The sequence below is a fragment of the Nerophis lumbriciformis genome, linkage group LG06 (genome assembly GCF_033978685.3).
Source record: "Nerophis lumbriciformis linkage group LG06, RoL_Nlum_v2.1, whole genome shotgun sequence".
Taxonomy (NCBI): Eukaryota; Metazoa; Chordata; class Actinopteri; order Syngnathiformes; family Syngnathidae; genus Nerophis; species Nerophis lumbriciformis.
Genome location: NC_084553.2, coordinates 14,700,888 through 14,715,611, shown reverse-complemented (window position 1 = coordinate 14,715,611; position 14,724 = coordinate 14,700,888). Strand labels below are relative to the sequence as shown.

Sequence of the window (14,724 nt, the reverse complement as noted above, 5' to 3'; positions counted from 1 at the left end):
CTCACTGCTTCATGCCCTTATTTTTAATTTAAAATGTGACTCCACATCACTGCTTATCCATTGTAATCATCTTTTCTTTTCTCTTTGTTGTTTTTTTATCCAATTTGATTTTATTGTTGTGATTTTGTACGGTGTCCTTGAGTGCCCAGAAAGGCGCCTTATAATCAAAATGTATTATTATTATTATTATTAGGGCCCGCCATGGCCCATTGCAAAAGGACTCCCACAGGGAGTCCTTATGCAATGGGACATAAGGACCTATTGTTATTCTAAGGTTTTATTATTATTCTTTATTCTTTCTTTATTCTTCCGCAGCTTTGCGCACTACTTTCACCCCCTTAACATGCTTCAAAACTCACCAAATTTGCCGCACACATAAAAAAACGCGAACAAAACTCTTTGGTAAAAATACCAAACCCCAAAACTCAAAATTGCGCTCTAGCGCCCCCTACCTAGTAAACTTGTTCTAACTCCCCGTACGAATGTCGTAGAGACATGAAACAAAAACCTCTATGTAGGTCTCACTTAGACTTAAATTTTTTTAATTTATTTTCTCGGGCAAAAATCTACAGGAAGTTTGCTATTCCCCCTTCAACACTAAATTTTAGTCAAATCAGTCTCTTTTGCCTCTTTCAGCTGTAATTGCACCCCCTTAACATGCTTCAAAACTCACCAAACTGAACGCACACATCAGGACTGGCAAAAACTGTGATCTAATGAAAAAACCTAACCCCAAATTCAAAATTTGCGCTCTACAGAATTTTTTTAATAAAACGGAGAAATAACTGCTTCTCGGAAGAAAATAATTACAAAACTGCCTGTAACTCCCACTGGGAAGGTCAGAGAGACATGAAACAAATACCTCAATGTAGGTCTCACTTAGACCTACATTTCATAAATTGACAACCCCCAGCAAAAATCTACAGGAAGTTTGTTATTCCCCCTTCAAAACAAAATTTTTGTACAAACCGGTCACCTTCCTTCAAAATCTATCTCCTCTGAGCGCGTTTGTCGTTTCGCCTTCAAATTAACACAGGAGAGAGATACAACCCTTGTGATTAAAAGTATAGATGGGATTTGTAATACCTGCTCCGGTTTTGATTTTATGACCCTTCAAAGACCCGCTGCGCTGATGCTCCTGCGGTGCTGTTTTTTAAAGATGGCTGCTTAAAAGCAGGAAGCACTAACGTGCCCACACAATGCAGACAAGGTAGGTACACTAGACAAAAGTCTTGGGACACTTCAGACTAAAAGTAGACAAAAGTATTGGGACACTTAGGACTAGCACCTGCCAAATACGCGGGCCCGAACAACGCTGCTTGCAGCTTTAATTATTATTATTATTATTATCAAAAGCAAAATATGTCGTAAGATGAGTGTTTTTCATACCTCCCGTTATCCGTGTAATTTTACTTTATCAAACCTTTTCTAACATTCCACTCTAGTGGTAGCGAGGGTGTATTTTGTAGCGTCCCGAAAGAGTTAATGCTGCAAAGGGTGGACTACGAGATATAATGACTGATGAACACCTTCGTTGGATAATGAAGGTTGCCTCAGCTCAAAGCCTGAGCCCCGACATTAATGAAATAGCATCCAAGAAAAGATGGCAGGTATCTGTGTTAATTCGGCCACCCTCAGTGTAACCTGTATCACTTTTGATCAAGTATGCATTGCATTCACGTGTGTATGCGTACAGAAGCCGCGCATATCTTGTGACTGGGCCGACACGTTGTTAGAATGGATGAGAAGCTGACGTGACGACAGCTCGTAGAGGACGTTAAATTAGAACAGTGCCTTTAAGGCACGCCCCCAAGACTGTGGTCCGGGTGGACTACGAGATATAATGACTAATGAACATCTTCGTTGGATAATGAAGGTTGCCTCAGCTCAAAGCCTGAGCCCCGACATTAATGAACTAGCATCCAAGAAAAGATGGCAGGTATCTGGCTTGGGCACATCAGATTAGATCAGTGTGTTGCAAACTGAGCAGTTTAAAGTCCTGAATGGTTGGTTTATTCATTGTTATTTTATTTTCAAATGTATTAGCCTGTGGAAAAAGTTAATGTTGATATTTACCTCAGAAGGCTGCAAATAGAAAAGGGGCATTCAATTTTTATTTAAATTGTATTTGATATGCCATTGATATTTTTTATTATTATTATTATTTGAAACTCGACTTTGCATGTCACTATAAAGTTATATAAGCCTTGCTTGTTCAATATTCAATGCAAAACCTGTTTGGGTCCCTATTAAAAGGTTAATTTGTTCAACCTTGGCCCGCGGCTTTGTTCAGTTTTACATTTTGGCCCACTCTGTGTTTGAGTTTGACACCCCTGGTTTAACCACTACGCCACTGAGTAGTAAGTCAAATATTTTAATAGCAAAAGCCTGTTCACAACCTTCAAAACATGTTTTTTTTTTTAAACATTAGACATGAAAAAAACACCCACATACACTCCAATATAACAATAACACTGCCTGAGGCTCAGCCAATCAGTGGCCACGATACTGAACAGCGTGATCTGATTGGTTTTGGCCAATACTACGTTAGTATTGATATTTCTACTTCATTTAGCCATGTTTATGCTTGAAAATCATGAACTGATGGCAAAAATATGTAGAGTATGTTTTAAAAATACCTGCAGTAGACTTTAAAGCGCGATGTGTTGAAGTACGACTGAATTCAAAATATTGTAAATAAAACGTCCTAACATATTGGTATCCACCACCTCTCTGTCTTCATGTGTTCAGATATGGCAAAGGATCCTTTTCCATGTCCAACCTGATCAGCGGCATCGCCATGCGCTTCACCACAGAGTTTGAGCTGCAGGAGGTACGTGACAGCAAACATCAGCCGACTAATAAACACTTTTATGTGTCTGAAACACTCAATGACCCAGTAGACACACACTGATACAGAAGGTAAGGTTGTACAGAACTCAACACCAGTGAAGTTGGCACGTTGTGTAAATGGTAAATAAAAACAGAATACAATGATTTCCAAATCCTTTTCAACTTATATTCAATTGAATAGACTGCAAAGACAAGATATGAGAAACTTAATTTTTTTTTGTTGCAAATAATCATTAACTTTGAATTTAATGGCAGCAACACATTGCAAAAAAAGTTGGCACAGGGGCATTTTTACCACTGTGTTACATGGCCTTTCCTTTTAACAACACTCAGTAAACGTTTGGGAACCGAGACTAATTTTTGAAGCTTTTCAGGTGGAATTCTTTCCCATTCTTGCTTGATGTACAGCTTAAGTTGTGGTATTTTAGGCTTCATAATGCGCCACACATTTTCAATGGGAGACAGGTCTGGACTACAGGCAGGCTAGTCTAGTACCCGCACTCTTTTACTATGAAGCCACGCTGTTGTAACACGTGGCTTGGCATTGTCTTGCTGAAATAAGCAGGGGCGTCCATGATAACGTTGCTTGGATGGCAACATATGTTGCTCTAAAACCTGCACATTAATGGTGCCTTCACAGATGTGTAAGTTACCCATGTCTTGGCCACTAATACACCCCCATACCATCACAGATGCTGGCTTTTGAACTTTGCGCCGAGAACAATCCGGATGGTTCTTTTCCTCTTTGGTCCATAGGAGACGACGTCCGGTTTCCAAAAACAATATGAAATGTGGACTCGTCTGACCACAGGACACTTTTCCACTTTGCATCAGTCCATCTTAGATGAGCTCGGGGCCAGTGAAGCGTTTCTGGGTGTTGTTGATAAATGGCTTTGGCTTTGCATAGTAGAGCAGGGGCGCCGCTAGGGATTTTGGGCCCCATGAAAATAATCTTTACAGGGCCCCCAACCCTGTAAAGATTATTTTCATGGGGCCCAAAATCCCTAGCGGCGCCCCTGCTCTACAGGGCCCCCAACCTCCTCTCTGAGCTGCCACCTTAACGTGGTAGAGGAGTTTGCGTGTCCCAATGATCCTAGGAGCTATGTTGTCCGTGGGCTTCCATGCCCCCTGGTAGGGTCTCCCAAGACAAACAGGTCCTAGGTGAGGGATCAGACAAAGAGCAGCTCGAAGACTTCTATGGAAATGCAAGAACCGAGACTCAGATTTCCCTCGCCCGGACGCGGGTCACCGGGGCCCCCCTCCGGAGCCAGGCCCGGAGTTGGGGCACGATGGCGAGCGCCTGGTGGCCGGGCCTGTCCCCATGGGGCCCGGCCGGGCACAGCCCGAAGAGGCAACGTGGGTCCCCCCTCCAATGGGCTCACCACCCATAGCAGGGGCCATAGAGGTCGGGTGCAATGTGAGCTGGGCGGTAGCCGAAGGCAGGGCACTTGGCGGTCCGATCCTCGGCTACAGAAGCTAGCTCTTGGGACGTGGAACGTCACCTCGCTGGGGGGGAAGGAGCCTGAGCTAGTGCGCGAGGTAGAGAAGTTCCGGTTGGATATAGTCGGACTCACCTCGACGCACAGCAAGGGCTCTGGAACCAGTTCTCTCGAGAGGGGCTGGACTCTCTTCCACTCTGGCGTTGCCAGCAGTGAGAGGCGACGGGCTGGGGTGGCAATTCTTGTTGCCCCCCCGGCTCAGAGCCTGCATGTTGGAGTTCAACCCGGTGGACGAGAGGGTAGCTTCCCTCCGCCTTCGGGTGGGGGGACGGGTCCTGACTGTTGTTTGCGCTTACGCGCCAAACAGCAGCTCAGAGTACCCACCCTTTTTGGATTCACTCGAGGGAGTACTTGAGAGTGCTCCCCCGGGTGATTCCCTCGTTCTACTGGGGGACTTCAACGCTCATATTGGCAACGACAGTGAAACCTGGAGAGGCGTGATTGGGAAGAATGGCCGCCCGGATCTGAACCCAAGTGGTGTTTTGTTATTGGACTTTTGTGCCCGTCACGGATTGTCCATAACGAACACCATGTTCAAGCATAAGGGTGCCCATATGTGCACTTGGCACCAGGACACCCTAGGCCGCAGTTCTATGATCGACTTTGTAGTTGTGTCATCGGATTTGCGGCCTCATGTTTTGGACACTCGGGTGAAGAGAGGGGCGGAGCTTTCTACCGATCACCACCTGGTGGTGAGTTGGCTGCGATGGTGGGGGAGGATGCCGGACAGACCTGGCAGGCCCAAACGCATTGTGAGGGTTTGCTGGGAACGTCTGGCAGAGTCTCCTGTCAGAGAGAGTTTCAATTCCCACCTCCGGAAGAACTTTGAACATGTCACGAGGGAGGTGCTGGACATTGAGTCCGAGTGGACCATGTTCCGCACCTCTATTTTCGAGGCGGCTGATTGGATCTGTGGCCGCAAGGTAGTTGGTGCCTGTCGTGGCGGTAATCCTAAAACCCGTTGGTGGACACCGGCGGTGAGGGATGCCGTCAAGCTGAAGAAGGAGTCCTATCGGGTTCTTTTGGCTCATGGGACTCCTGAGGCAGCGGACAGGTACCGACAGGCCAAGCGGTGTGCGGCTTCAGCGGTCGCGGAAGCAAAAACTCGGACATGGGAGGAGTTCGGGGAAGCCATGGAAAACGACTTCCGGACGGCTTCGAAGCGATTCTGGACCACCATCCGCCGCCTCAGGAAGGGGAAGCAGTGCACTACCAACACCGTGTATGGTGCGGATGGTGTTCTGCTGACCTCGACTGCGGAAGTTGTGGATCGGTGGAGGGAATACTTCGAAGACCTCCTCAATCCCACCAACACGTCTTCCTATGAGGAAGCAGTGCCTGGGGAATTTGTGGTGGGCTCTCCTATTTCTGGGGCTGAGGTTGCTGAGGTAGTTAAAAAGCTCCTCGGTGGCAAGGCCCCGGGGGTGGATGAGATCCGCCCGGAGTTCCTTAAGGCTCTGGATGCTGTAGGGCTGTCTTGGTTGACAAGACTCTGCAGCATCGCGTGGACATCGGGGGCAGTACCTCTGGATTGGCAGACCGGGGTGGTGGTTCCTCTCTTTAAAAAGGGGAACCGGAGGGTGTGTTCTAACTATCGTGGGATCACACTCCTCAGCCTTCCCGGTAAGGTCTATTCAGGTGTACTGGAGAGGAGGCTACGCCGGATAGTCGAACCTCGGATTCAGGAGGAACAGTGTGGTTTTCGTCCTGGTCGTGGAACTGTGGACCAGCTCTATACTCTCGGCAGGGTCCTTGAGGGTGCATGGGAGTTTGCCCAACCAGTCTACATGTGCTTTGTGGACTTGGAGAAGGCATTCGACCGTGTCCCTCGGGAAGTCCTGTGGGGAGTGCTCAGAGAGTATGGGGTTTCGGACTGTCTGATTGTGGCGGTCCGCTCCCTGTATGATCAGTGTCAGAGCTTGGTTCGCATTGCCGGCAGTAAGTCGGACACGTTTCCGGTGAGGGTTGGACTCCGCCAAGGCTGCCCTTTGTCACCGATTCTGTTCATAACTTTTATGGACAGAATTTCTAGGCGCAGTCAAGGCGTTGAGGGGATCCGGTTTGGTGGCTGCAGGATTAGGTCTCTGCTTTTTGCAGATGATTTGGTCCTGATGGCTTCATCTGGCCAGGATCTTCAGCTCTCACTGGATTGGTTCGCAGCCGAGTGTGAAGCGACTGGGATGAGAATCAGCACCTCCAAGTCCGAGTCCATGGTTCTCGCCCGGAAAAGGGTGGAGTGCCATCTCCGGGTTGGGGAGGAGATCTTGCCCCAAGTGGAGGAGTTCAAGTACCTCGGAGTCTTGTTCACGAGTGAGGGAAGAGTGGATGGTGAGATCGACAGGCGGATCGGTGCGGCGTCTTCAGTAATGCGGACGCTGTATCGATCCGTTGTGGTGAAGAAGGAGCTGAGCCGGAAGGCAAAGCTCTCAATTTACCGGTCGATCTACGTTCCCATCCTCACCTATGGTCATGAGCTTTGGGTTATGACCAAAAGGACAAGATCACGGGTACAAGCGGCCGAAATGAGTTTCCTTCACCGGGTGGCGGGGCTCTCCCTTAGAGATAGGGTGAGAAGCTCTGCCATCCGGGGGGAGCTCAAAGTAAAGCCGCTGCTCCTCCACATCGAGAGGAGCCAGATGAGGTGGTTCGGGCATCTGGTCAGGATGCCACCCGAGCGCCTCCCTAAGGAGGTGTTTAGGGCATGTCCGACCGGTAGGAGGCCACGAGGAAGACCCAGGACACGTTGGGAAGACTATGTCTCCCGGCTGGCCTGGGAACGCCTCGGGATCCCCCGGGAGGAACTGGACGAGGTGGCTGGGGAGAGGGAAGTCTGGGCTTCCCTGCTTAGGCTGCTGCCCCCGCGACCCGACCTCGGATAAGCGGAAGAAGATGGATGGATGGATGGATGGGCCCCCAACACAGTGTCATTATTTTTTCTGTATTATAATTTCATCATCTTTAGGGGCCTCTCTGGGCCCCGTCCATCATGGGCCCCTAGAATCCGTCTCCTTTACCCCCCCTTTTCGGTGCCCCTGTAGTAGAGTTTTAACTTGCACTTGCAGATGTTGCGACGAACTGTAGTTACTGACAGTGGTTTTCTGAAGTGTTCCTGAGCCCATGTGGTGATATCCTTTACACACTGATGTCACTTTTTGATGGAGTACCACCTGAGAGATCGAAGGTCCGTAATATCATCGCTTACGTGCAGTGGTTTCTCTAGATTCTCTGAACCTTTTGATGATATTACGGACCGTAGATGGTGAAATACCTAAATTCCTTGCAATAGCTGGTTGAGAAATGTTGTGGGACGGCGTGGCGAAGTTGGTAGAGTGGCCGTGCCAGCAATCGGAGGGTTGCTGGTTACTGGGGTTCAATCCCCACCTTCTACCATCCGAGTCACGTCCGTTGTGTCCTTGGGCAAGACACTTCACCCTTTGCTCCTGATGGCTGCTGGTTAGCGCCTTGCATGGCATCAGTGTGTGAATGGGTGAATGTGGAAATACTGTCAAAGCGCTTTGAGTACCTTGAAGGTAGAAAAGCGCTATACAAGTATAACCCATTTATCATTTATCATTATCATTCTTAAACTGTTGGACAATTTGTGTTAGAATAATTATGTGTAAGTTATCACACAACTCTTATGCTGAAAGGCCATTGCTATAGTTATTAGCTATTGTGCTCAAGTTGTACTTTTCTATCTGTGCAAGGACAAAACTTGTTATCAGTCACGGCATATGAGGGGTTGCCTCGCCGCAGATATTTTGTTTGTCCGAGCCCACTAACAGCCAAGGACTTCAAGGAAGTTAAAGAAAATAAGACGACAGCACACATACGAAGCAGAGACAAGGCAATCACAAGGCCCCAGCACATTCCGTCACGTATTGTGCGTACTGGAAGCTGCTTTGCATGAAATGTGTGGCCACTCCTTTTTAGAGGCGGCCTCAGTGATGTAACCAGGCACCTCCCACATAAATAGAGGAGCACGTGGGCTGGACTTTAGAGTGTAGGTAGAGTAAGGCCCAAAATGTCTCCTAATTGAGCTAAATTTAACTCTGTCTCTGCATGATTCCTTGCTTCTTGTCTGTTTAATAGTTGTCATCAGTGTTTGAACCTGACAATTTGCTCACAAAGTGGTGACCCTCGCCCCGTCCTTGTTTGTGAATGACTGAGCATTTCATGGAAGCTGCTTTTATACCCAATCATGGCACCCACCTGTTCCCAATCAGCCTGTTCACCTGTGGATGTTCCAAATAAGTGTTTGATGAGCATTCCTCAACTTTCTCGAAACATGTTGCAGGCATCAAATTCCAAATGAGCTAGTATTTGCAAAAAATAACAAAGTTTACCAGTTCAAATGTCAAATATCTTGTCTTTGCAGTCTATTCAATTGAATATAAGTTGAAAAGGATTTGCAAATCATTGTATTCTGGTTTTATTTACCGTTTACACAACTTGCCAACTTCACTGGTTTTTAACACTATCATCTTTTAGTGCAGTGTTTTTCAACCACTGTGCCGCGGCACACTAGTGTGCCGTGAGATACAGTCTGGTGTGCCGTGGGAGATTATCTAATTTCACCGATTTGGGGTAAAAAATATTTTTTGCAAATCAGTAATTATAGTCTGTAAATGATGTGTTGTTGTTAAGTGTTGGTGCTGTCTAGAGCTTGGCAGAGTAACCGTGTAATACTCTTCCATATCAGTAGGTGGCAGCAGGTAGCTAATTGCTTTGTAGATACCATACCATACCATACCAACTTTATTTATAAAGCCCTTTAAAGACGAGCACAGTTGAAAAACAAAGGGCTGTACACCACAAAGAAATGAAGGCAAAGGACAGACTAAAAAATAACGTTTAAAACAGAAATAAAAATACACATTTAAAAAGCAAATATAAATTACCCTAAGAACAGTTTGTTAAATAAAAACAGTTTAAAAGTTAAAAACAGTTCAAAAAGTTAAAAGCTAAAAACAGTTCAAAGTCTCATGCTGGGTTAAAAGCCAGTGAATAAAAATGGGTTTTAAGAAGGGTCTTAAAAACAGCCAAAGAAGAGGGAGATCGTTCCAGACTTTGGGACCCGCAACAGAGAAAGCCCTGTCGGAAACAGCGGGAGGCAGCGTGCAGGTAAAAGGGTGTCTAATGCTTAAACCAAAAATAAACAAAAGGTGAGTGCCCCTAAGAAAAGGCATTGAAGCTTAGGGAAGGCTATGCAAAACAAAACTAAAACTGAACTGGCTACAAAGTAAACAAAAACAGAATGCTGGACGACAGCAAAGACTTACTGTGGAGCAAAGATGGCGTCCACAATGTACGTCCGAACATGACATGGCAATCGACAATGTCCCCACGAAGAAGGATAAAAACAAAGTAGATGCGGGAAATATCGCTCAAAGGAAGACTTGAAACTGCTCCAGGAAAATACCAAAAAAAGAGGAAAAGCCACCAAAATTGGAGCGCAAGACAAGAACTAAAACACTACACACAGGAAAACAGCAAAAAACTCCAAATAAGTCACGGCGTGATGTGACAGTACACCTACTTTGAGACAAGAGCTATATTGATGCATGCTTGGTTATGGTTTAAATTCAAATCCAACAATTGCGACGACTTTTTTACTGTCAACTAAGTTTCGTTGTGCCTCTGGATTTTGTCAACACAAAAAATGTGCCTTCGCTCAAAAAAGGTTGAAAATCACTGTTTTAGTGCATTCTTCACTCACGGTTTAAGTGAGGGACGAGGCAAAAAGTAGCCTCAGACCCACCACTCCATCATGATGTACCGGCCCCTGCTGTAGTGCGAGCGTTGACCTTGTGTGCCCTTCTCGTGAAAACAGCTGCAGCGCTTCAGAGAAGACAACCTCCACATCGGCTTCGGCTCGGCCAAGCTGGCCCTGCAGCAGACCATCGAGAGGATCTCGGCCAACATCAAGTGGGTGACGGAGAACAAAGCCCGCGTGCTGGCCTGGTTCTCTGAGCAGTCCACATGAGAGCGGCACAAATAACTCTCTTCATTATTAGTATTTCAATAATCATCACCAGGATGTGTCGGCGGCCGTGACCAGTGACTTTTTAATCGGTGTTCTAACTAGCGTGTGTCCCTACAGCCGATCAGGATATACGTTTTGACGTCATGAAAGGGGAGGAAAAACAAGCTTCGCTACACATCTTAAAATAAACCCAGAGCTCTGCCAACTGTCACTCGGCATGGGACCTGAGAGATGTAAGTTGGTCTTTTCCTTTCTTCAGTGAATATGCTAAAATGTAGTAACTTTTTAATATTACGTTATATGTGATACAAAATGTTTTTAAAACGTTGGACAAGTGCAGAGTTATGTGGTATTTGTAAATATGTGGATATAGTGCATAATTGTGCTTTTTTGGAGACAACTTATTAGCACTAAAGCTACAGTAGAGAACAGTTGTTACTAAAAGTCTACATGACAGCATCAAGGGTACTTTTTGTACTACACTTCAGTATATTATACAGTACTAGTGAACACACTAAAGTAAAGGTATTAGCCAAAAAGTAGTGTAATATACAGTACTGATACAAAGAGTACACAATAAAATGGGTTATTTGAATGAGCATGTTTTAAAAAAACAAAACAAAAAAAACAATCAAAAATATGTCAAGTGTATTTTTCTACTTAGTTTTTCATTTGTTTTTATTGGCAGCAGTGCTCATTTTTTGGTAAAACACAAATATAATATACAGTACTGATAAAAACACTACACTATAATACACAGTACTTGTGAAAACACTACAATATAATGTATACATACTGATAAAAACACTACAGTACCATTAAATATAAAAAGACTGCTGTATAATATACAATATCATATAATATAAAATATGATACTGGAAAAAACACCACATTACAATATAAAGGTAAAAACTACAAAACACTAAAGTATGATATAAAGTTCAATATACAGTACTGATTAAAAAAAGACTACATTATAATATACTGGTAAAAAAGACAAAACACCACAGTATGATATGAAATATATACTGGTAAACACATTACAATTATAATGTATTGGTAAAATATAAAAAAATAAAAAATACAGTAAAATATACAATAACTGATAAAACACTACTGTATGATATAAAATACAATAACTGGTAAAAAAAAAAAAAAAAGTACAATGAAATTAACTACTAGCATACTTGCCAACCCTCCCGGATTTTCCGGGAGACTCCCGAAATTCAGCGCCTCTCCCAAAAAAACCCCAGGACAAATTTTCTCCCTAAAATCTCCTGAAATTCAGGCGGACCTGAGTGACTGTCGACAGCCTGTTTTCACGTCCGCTTTCCCCACAATATAAACAGCGTTCCTGCCCAATCACGTTATAACTGTAGAATGATGGAGGGCGAGTTCTTGGTTTCTTATGTGGGTTTATTGTTAGGCAGTTTCATTAACGTCCTCCCAGCGCGGTAACAACACACAACAACAACAGTCACGTTTTCGTCTACCGTAAAGCAGTTCGTCTGCCGTAAACAGCAATGTTGTGACACTCTTAAACAGGACAATACGGCCATCTAGTGCACATGCATATGTGACAATAACATCTAGGGCTTTTAGAGAGTGCAGTGCACAACTGCGCACACAACAAGGAGACGAAGCAGAATGCATCATCAGAGAGGGTGTTCAGCATGGTTAGAAATATAGTGACAGAGAACAAAACAAGGATGGACAATTCAACCCTTAACTCAACAATGAGTAGATGAGTGTTATGTGTGTGTATGTGTAAATAAATGAACACTGAAATTCAAGTATTTCTCATATATATATATATATGTATATATATATAGCTAGAATTCACTGAAAGTAAAGTATTTCTTATATATATATATATATATGAAATACTTGACTCCTCCCCTCTTAACCACGCCCCCTCCCCCCACCTCCCGAAATTGGAGGTCTCAAGGTTGGCAAGTATGACTACCGGTACTAGTAAAAACTGAAAAACACCACAGTATAACGTATAATAACTGGTAAAAACAAACAAAAACAACTACAGTATAATGTACTGGTAGTAAAAACTGAAGAACACCACAGTATAACATAACTGGTAAAAAACAAAACTACAGTATTGTTAGTAACAACTGCAAAACATATAAAATGGAGGGAAAACATTTTAAAAACTACAGTATAATGTAAAGTACAATAGTAATGATAAAAGAGTACAGTACAAAATGTGCTTTAAATGTGCTGAGGATGCAAAGAGGCCTTCAAAGCACTGCTCCTTAGAAAATGAACTCAGTCAGTCTTAGGTGAGTTATGCTGCGTTCAAACAAACTGGGGAATTGGATTAATGTTCCCAACTCATAAGGTTTGATGTAAAGTGTTCCACTGAAGCGTATGTGCAACAATTTCAGCCTCATCACAATGCTGGTAAAACTCCAAATAAATCTGCAGCATTAAGTTGAATATTCTTTATTAGTGTTTTGAATAAACCACGTGGTGCCATTGAAGTGGTTAGTGTTGTATCCACTGAGGCCATCTTGTGGAAAAAGTTAGTATTGCACACACCTTACATTTATTCAGGCTATGAACATGCGATTTATTACTTGTAACCTGCCTGGATATTAAACAGGGGTCGCAACTTCACTAACGAGAGCACTAAAACTCGAGCCAATGGTTGTTAGCTCGTTGCCCAGCACGACTCTTTAGGCGTAAGAGAGTGAGGACCCGACTAGCATCCACTACACTGTTTTAATGTCAACTCGGAATGGGCCAAAGAACGCACTTGTACAATGACACTCCTGTGCTACCCAGCGGTCACAGGTGGTACTGCACCAAAGGTGGGGCCCAAACGACTCCAAAGTGGCCTGAAACTACGGTGGATGAGAAAGGTCACTGCAATTGTGAACGCCACAACAGAATTAATAACAAAACACAAGTGCAAAAGCTACAATAATGCAAACACCACAACACTACTTTAAGCTACAATATATATTAAAAAATATACATATTATATATGTGTATGTACATGTATATACAAATAAACACACATATATATACTCTCTATATATATATATATATATATATATACACACACATATGTATGTGTGTGTGTGTATATACACACACACAAACACACACATATATATGTGTGTATATACACACATATATATATATATACACACATACATATATGTGTATATACATACATATTAGTGTGTATATATATATATATATATATATATATATATATATATATATATACATACATATAGTATATATACATATATATGTATACAAATCTATATTTATATGTGTGTATATATACACAAATACATACTGTATGTATGTATATACAAATACATATGTATATATATATATATATATATATATGATATGCTCATAGTTTTCTGGTGAGCTCTTGTGGTTATGGGGCGCGATTACACCAAAACTGTCTTGTCTTGTTTTTTAATTGGCAAGAATGAAATGTATTAGTTTTTTGTGGAAAAAGCATTTTAATATACCCCAGGATTAGTCTGTTAACAAATAACAGTCATAATGGAAGTCAATGGGGCTAAAAGAGATGTTAAGAGAAAGTGTGTATACTTTATTTTCATATCTATTCTAACATTGCAATCAAAAACACAATGCATTTTTATAACTTAAATAAACTTGTAAGAAATTTGCTGGTGAAATTGTAATTCCCATTTTGGGCTCGAAGTGTGCACAAGGGTTTAGTTAGTGTCTTTATATTGTTGTAACCCTTTGGTTACAACCCCTTGGGTCATTATATTTTTATTTTTACTTTATTTGACAAAGAATGTTTCCTAATTAATATCGATAAATAAGCAAGATTTATTTTCAATACTGACGTAAATGGGAAATTGATGGTCGCCCCACCCCTTATTTTAGCCTAATGTGTTTTTAGCTGCAAAGAATACTGAGGCCTCATTTGTACTTAATATTTTCTTTAATATTACTTCAAATTCAGGCTAAAAGTGTTTTAATTTTATTTGAACCTAATCCTTTGGCCTTACGTGTACCTAATATTTTGGCCTTACGTGTACCTAATATTTTGGCCTTACGTGTACCTAATATTTTGGCTTTACGTGTACCTAATATTTTGGCCTTACGTGTACCTAATTTTAGTGGAAGGTCTAGCCTCTATGCCTCCGCTGTCTCGGTGGTAAATGAGGCCCAGCTAAAACCAGGGTCTAAAACTACTGAAGAATCAGCCCTTGGACCTATTTAAGACTGGCTAACTAAAAACCTGGAACATTCGCATCCCGTACTAGGAGGGCCATAACCAATGGGCAGGAGAATTATGCATACTAATAGTCCAAATGTAGATCAAATCAGCTGCAAATAAAAAATGTGGCCTTGAGAGTACTTCCCCTTTGC

The 14,724-nt window shown here is 43.1% G+C and overlaps 1 protein-coding gene across 4 annotated transcripts in view; it reads left to right on the top strand.

The window, feature by feature from the left end:
* LOC133608519 (aminopeptidase N-like) overlaps nucleotides 1-10,677 on the top strand; it is a 71,649-nt gene extending 60,972 nt beyond the window's left edge. For all 4 annotated transcript variants that reach the window (XM_061963798.2, XM_061963799.2, XM_061963800.2 and 1 more), the window contains 2 exons: nucleotides 2,752-2,833; nucleotides 10,186-10,677. In XM_061963798.2, the coding sequence (XP_061819782.2) occupies nucleotides 2,752-2,833; nucleotides 10,186-10,338 (235 nt within the window). In that variant the 3' untranslated portion in view covers nucleotides 10,339-10,677. The remainder of the gene's footprint in view (nucleotides 1-2,751; nucleotides 2,834-10,185) is intronic.
* The last annotated feature ends 4,047 nt before the right edge of the window (nucleotides 10,678-14,724 follow it).